This window comes from Echinococcus granulosus (genome assembly GCF_000524195.1).
Source record: "Echinococcus granulosus chromosome Unknown EG_S00265, whole genome shotgun sequence".
In the NCBI taxonomy this organism is placed as follows: domain Eukaryota; kingdom Metazoa; phylum Platyhelminthes; class Cestoda; order Cyclophyllidea; family Taeniidae; genus Echinococcus; species Echinococcus granulosus.
The window spans coordinates 17,650-24,538 of NW_020170645.1; the positions used below are offsets into that span (position 1 = coordinate 17,650).

General features: G+C 42.8%; 1 protein-coding gene across 1 annotated transcript in view; it reads left to right on the top strand. All coding sequences in view use genetic code 11, as the record gives it.

Annotated features, from left to right (window-relative positions):
• EGR_10764 (hypothetical protein) overlaps nucleotides 1–718 on the top strand; it is a gene marked incomplete at both ends in the record, with an annotated part of 7,364 nt that extends 6,646 nt beyond the window's left edge. The window contains one exon of the mRNA XM_024500013.1: nucleotides 635–718. Coding sequence (XP_024345573.1) covers nucleotides 635–718 — 84 coding nt within the window. The remainder of the gene's footprint in view (nucleotides 1–634) is intronic.
• Nucleotides 719–6,889: the final 6,171 nt, after the last annotated feature.

Here is a 6,889-nt window from a genome sequence, read left to right on the forward strand (position 1 = left end):
TAGTACCAGAGCACCGACCACAGTGGTTACTGCTTCAGCGAGAAACATGCACGATAAAAAAGACGAAACGCTTCCAAAAATTACTGCGTTAGATTCGTCAAAATGCTTCAAAACATATTAAAACATCAAGCATTTTATGTCATTTAAAAGGGCGTGTGAACCACATTTGAATAACGGGTCAAGGTTGCAGTTAAAATAATTGTATGGCTGGGAGAGATGAGCGTAGTCCTTGATGTTGCCTTTGGGTCAAAATCACGCTTTGGCCCGTCGAATTTCACATTCATATTTGCGTTGACTACAAAAACTGACGTCGCAAAAACACCGGTGGTAGAAAAAGAGTACAGCTAAAGGCTTTCGCAGTTCAATTTACTGTTATTATGAGACCTATCCACCTCACCCACCCATTTATGGACGCATTTAGCGTGGGTTTTTCGGCAGTCATGCAAGTAACACCTCTGCTAATAAAATTCAGCTGTTTGACTGAAAGTTAGCTAAATTTATACATTTTTTAAGTTGGGCTCAAGTAAATGCCGTTAAAATTCTAAAAGACGTTATTGCTATTTGCTTACTACTTATTTATTATTCCCAAATGCAATTGGTGCAATGAACTAATTTTGTAATTTCCTGATTGCAGACTGAACCACATTTATTCGACATTTTTAGCCACCAATTTTTGCCACTCAAACAAGCACAAAATGAACAAATTGGACCTATATGAGGAGTTATTCAATTTATTTGTGATCATTGTGATGATTACCCCTTTGTTTCATTTCCTGATATCGGCGCATTTCCCTTCGGACGAGTTCCTTTGTTTTGTAGAAGACACACATTGTTAGCTGCGTCAGTTGTTAACAGCGGCATCATTTTGTGCTGCAGATGGCACACAAGTTTACTTCAGTAAGGAAATATTTGTTTTGTTCTAAATTAACCAGCCTATCCAATTAAATGGCTTACAATCTAGTTTCCAGTGACGCTTTGATATAGCGACGAGTGCGAGAATGGAGTAAGTTAAACAGCTTGAGTGTTTTTGCTCGTTGCATGGTTCTCTACTGAAAAGCCGACAGACACCATAATTCAGAAGAAAGAAGCTGATAAACAACTTTCTATTTTACTAAAGTGACTGGTTTTTTGACCATATATGGGCGTACTTCTGTCAAAATAAGTGTTGCACTACCTGCAATTTGGAGTAGGTCAATGTGTTTGAGAGATGCTTTCTTCAGCCCACGCTTTCTGTCGGTCCATACCCACTTATTGCGTATAAGGCGCCTCAATAAATATCATCAAAGGAAATAATAAATCTCAACCCATGAATACTTAGAATTTTGAAAGGGATGATAAGGACCGCATTTGTTACACTAATCTTGTTCATGCCTGCAAAGTAAAAATCAACTGGCAGTGAGGTTGAGTTCGAGGTGGGGCGGTGCTGCACATCATTCCCTTTAACTCTTCGAACATTTCGGTATGTTTTCCCAACTAAAATTCAATTCCGCCTACTCCCCAGTCACTTTACGCATCGGGCCTGTAGTCAAGGCAAGTCCTTTAGCAAAATGACCACAGTAACCAGCCGAGTCTTGTTAACCTATGAATTATGTCTGATCCGTTGGCGTTGTCCATATCCGTCTGACGGGACAATATGGCCCAGTCATTTGTCCAGGCCCTGCAGAAATCAGTATTGCTTGGGGTTTGGGATCAATCTTGGTTCTCACGTTAAAGTTATCCCCTCAAATGTCATCTAGATATGTTGCCCAATGTTTGAGACTAAGCCAAACAATGCGGTTCACATCAGGCGTTAGTAGGTAGCAACTGAGTTACATAATTTAAAGGGCATTGTGTAAAAATTCATAGAGCTTGTTTTCCAATATTAGAGCTAATTTCTCCCTGGCCGTTTCTGTCACTTCCACTTGCCGGTATCCTAATTTTATATTTAGGCCTAAGGAATCAATTTGATCCACATGGGGAGTCTTGCGAATCGTTAATGTAGGGCGATGGGAAGGCGTCCTTCTTCATTCCCGTGTTCAGATTCCTACAGTCTGCGCATAGCTACCGACTTTCGTTGTTCCTCTTTACCAGAGCAAGTGGAGAGACCTATGATGACTTAGATGGCTTAACCGGACTGTTTACTTCCCTCAGCGGAAAGGCATGCGGCTGTTATAAAACCTAAGTTTTCCTCTACATATTGGCAAGCCACGTCAGTTGAAGGATGTATATAATTTGTATTAGTTTAGTATTTATTTCCTTCGCCATAGCCTTCATTCCTGTATAATGGGTAGACTGACTCAATGTAGGCCTTCTTTATTGGCGGTACTATAAGCGGGTTTGGAGCACACTTCCTTCTCTAAATCAACACAAACACAGCCAGACTTACGTCATTTGAGAGGGAGGCCTGGCACAACTGTACTGGCCGATGGTGCCACCTGGAGAATATCGCAATTTCCGTCATCCATGGAGCAACGACGCACTCCGAGTGATGTAATTCGCTTTACCAACAAACTGCTATGTTTGCAAGGCAAAATTTATACGCATTTAGTCACTTTTCATGACAGCAGGATGCTTCCATGCAAAGCTACATCGCCTAATGGATGCAAAGATGAATTTTTCGTGCTAACAAAAGCGGAAAGACCACCGCTGATTAAATACGCGGAGGCCGAACATGAAGACGAGGCGGCGGTGAAAAAGGTGCTTGTTTGAATGCAGTGTTCAGTGTTCAAAAAGCTCGAGATGAACCGATCTTCGTCGATCCCCGGTATAAGAAATGTTTACTCTGAATGTGCATTACTCAGACCTCCTTTCCTAAATCTATTTACGACGAATACGACGTTTCCCTCCTTGGTCGTTCTACACGTTGTTAGGACACGAAAGCCAAGGGGAAGAGATAAATGCAGAATCTTTTACTCTAGACGCTATCTCACATATAACAGACACAGGCTACTGAAAGAGAGTCACATTTCAACATTTATGTCAGCTACCTTCATTCATTCATTTATGTGTTAACCTCTCCATGTTTATGCGGTAAGTTTGCCTAACTTGAAAAATTCACACGGAAAAATTAGCGTGGCCCCAAAGGGGAGGACTCATATTAGCGCCGGATCATTTTCAGATTTTCATCAATTCTTGCCGGAATCATCACAAATCACCATCGACGAGGTTTCATTTTATTGACATGCATTTTTGTTGTTGGTTAGATGGCAGATTTCTCACAATCGTACTGGCAATTTGATCTTGTCACATTCCTGCTAGATCATCCGTTTGGATGTTGGGACTATGGAAGAATCAAACGTTGGGGCATCGCATGGCATGCATAGCACATAAAACTCGCTAAAACTGTCCCAGTTTCCTTAAGTTCTGTGGTTCGTGAATGAGGATCTCCTACTCTTTGCTAAAGCAGTCTGAGTCATTTAAGACAGTATAAAATGCTGCACTATTTTGTTAAGCTTTTGACCGAGTAAGAGATTGTTTTTTTCCTGGCGCAATATTTGGGGATTAGAATAGGGTGCGAGTTGTTGAGTAAAGAGAAGTTAATAATTCACTAGCTGTGATGGTAATTGATCACGTACTTGCCATCCCCATGGCAGGGAAGGTAGATGTTTGGAAGTCAGTCAGAGAAGAGACATAAAGTTTTGTAAGGCAGTGGTGAATAGGGTAGAGGGAAGAGTGTGTCCACTGGATGAACTAGAGGCCCCAACCTTATTTGAGATAAATAATAATGATGATGATGCAGATGAGTGAAGTGGTGTGGTTTTGACGGTGGGGCATAAGGGGGGATGACAGAAGACAATAAAGTGGTAAACCCGTTAAAATGATTGGTCTATTTTCTGCATCTGCCTTACGTCCGAACCCCACCACAACAATCCTTCTTGACTAAAGTACTCTCCTAATTTTAGTGGTTTTATCAAGGAGAAAGGGATGATTTGTTGACGCTACGTCCGTGCGATCTAACAATCCACCTACCCAAATCGCCAATGCTGTTGAAATCCAATTCCACATGCAGCGAGTAGTTGAAATAAAGTAAGTTTTTTCTTGAAATTTGGTTGCCCGCAAATAGATCGCTAATCCACTCAGTACCAGCAGAATTATCTGAAAACAGATGGATCCGTCCGTTCTAGGAGCTGGTGTCTCGTAGTCATTCCTTCCTCATTGGATGCTAATGGGCTTCCCAAGCCGAGGATCAGAGTCGCTAAATGGCCTTTAGCAAAATAATTTAGGCTCTTCTTAGGCCTACACTCAGGTTGAGACTCTAAAGTACACTTAGATAACCCACTATCCAGCCTCGAGGCACACATGCTCACGAATAATGAGTGTTAAGATAAAATTGCTTGCCTTCATGCCAATGACATATACGTGGTTTATTTATTGCTGATTACTAGTGCATTCGCCATCTAATACCGCCTCTTTCTTTGCTAAAATTTACATACCAAAGGAAAAGTAATTCTTTAGCACATCAGAGTGGTGATAGTTAGGCTTTTATAAGGCGGCAAATTGAGTTGCGTAATATGGATTTCCCGAATAGAGGAGCAAAAATTGCCATTTATTACTGCCCCCGACAAAGAAGCAAGATGATAAAAAACTGGGCTTCCCATGCGGGTGATTGAATTCGCCCTCTCAATTTCCCAAAAGGTGGAATCTAGTCTCAGGGTAGATAGACAATCGGTCACTATGCGACGTTTGCAATGGAAAGATGAACACCAATTTTGAGCTGCGAAGAGGGTTACGGTGATTAAAGAAGTGAAGATCGATCAGCCAGCTGTGATGACTACAAGAGTAGAGGTGGATCTACCTATCTTTGTGATTTCGGAGTTAGAGGCAGTATATCTTGAGGTGGTTATTTTGGGAGTCGAGGCAGAAAATCATGAAGCAGTTGTTTCAAGGGACAAGGCAGACCCTGTAGTTGTGGTTAATTCAAGAGTCGAGACAGATCTGTCAGTTGTGGTGATTGCGAAAGTCGATGCAGAATCTCTTGAAGTAGTGATTGTGGTGTTTGTAGGAGTCTAGGCAGAGTCTTAAAAAGTAGTAATTGCATGAGTCAAGCCAATTCTCTTAGGAACTGACTGCTGAAGTTGAGTCAGCTCACTTCGTCATGTCGATTACAGGGGTCAAGGTGGATCTGGTCGTGGTTGTGTTCACGGGAATCGATTTGGGTCCCCTAGCAGCAACTAATATTCCTTCTTTTTCTATCCAAAGCAAGACATTTCCTTCGTGATATTTTTTCATTACTCACACGTCACCTAATTTTATACTGTGCATTATTGGGCAGCTGTGATTATCTTGTTGGCTGTGCTCGTTTCACTGTAAGTGATTTCATGGCAGTGGATGATGAGGAGGAACATACCGAATGTTATAGTAGTGCCTAAAGGGGGTCCATTCCAGATTTGCATCGAATTAAACTGGTCACTTTCAAATTGCAGAGTAGTTTTTAACAAAACTGGTATAATAAAATGACATTCCAAGAGCGGTGTGATTACTGCCAAGAAATTACCAAGGGCATCGAGGATCTTAAATCGCCCTGGTACTGTCACTTGACTGCGTCCACAAATAGTAGCAATAAACGATTTTCCGGGCTTTAATTGGGTGAAGACATAGAGGAGACTTGAGGAGGGATGGTCGCTACTCCGCCACAGGTCGTCGACATTTGAATAAGCTACGCAATCAGTGTCAACACACACCTGGGACGTGTGTGTTGTGTGCCCACTGTTTGATAGTAGAGAATACACGAATACGAGTGCGAGACTAATTCTGAGCCAAACCCTGCGCCTGCTTATTGCAGACAAATTCATCCTCAACTTGCAATGAACATTGACGCAGTTTATGTGCACCTAACGCGGTCAAAGCCTGTCTGCCTACATTCCCCATGGCACCGTGTGAGTCAGCGTCCCATTTGCAGTAGATCCATTTCAAGGAAAGATTCAAATAACTTTAACCACTTCCATATGCCCCGATACATGTCTGCTTTACGACTACGTCAATCAACATTGGTTTTAAGTTAAAGAATTCGGGTCCTACGTCACGACAATATAGGCTGTGGAAAGGCGGCAAGACTGGCACGTCAAATATGGAAGGGCGTGAGGTTTGGAGGAAGAACAAGGAGCACAATAGAAGGTCTATTCGGATGGCAAGATATTCGGCTCTAGTCCTTGCGTGTGACGATCAGAAGAGGCGATGGTGGTGAACTGCATCAATGAAGGCTACGTGTGTCTAATACCGTTACCAGCAAATAGTCGGCACACCACTGCCTGTCTGTTGTGGATTCTCCCTCATTTGTAGCCCAAACTTCGCAAGCATTTTGCGCAACGACTAAATAGTTCAACTGTCACGATGCAGGTGAGGTTACCAGCGTGTCGCTTTACTCCTTTTCATTTGCATGCAAACAAATGCAACAATCGATGTGGACGTAGCTGCAACAAACACGTGGTGACTCCCTCCAATCTCTCCTTCCCTCTTCTCCACGGGACACTAATGTTGAAATGTCCCATAACAGCCATCTTCTCCACCTTCCCTTGTGTTCATCGCAGTGCAAATGTGGCAGCTGGTATCAACATGCACATGGCGTCCACACCTCACTGCCGCACCCACAGACGACCTCAACACCCTAGGTGACCTCGTAATAGTACACAAGACATCCTCTGCCCAATGAGCACTTCTCTCTCTTTTGTCGCGTTCAGTGTACACAGAAGAGTTCACTTTCATGCCAAAACGGGATTAAGCACCAGCAAGTACTGGGAAAACTGGTACCAAAGGGAAGGTGGGAGGAGGGATGAAGCGAGTGTCACAAAATGGCGCAACAAATGCTGAGGTGGGGATGGTTGGAGTAATTCACAGTAACAGCGACTGAGTTACGAGGTGGTACCGACTAAATCAAGTTGCTCACGTGTGTAATCAAAAACCACAGATTCGC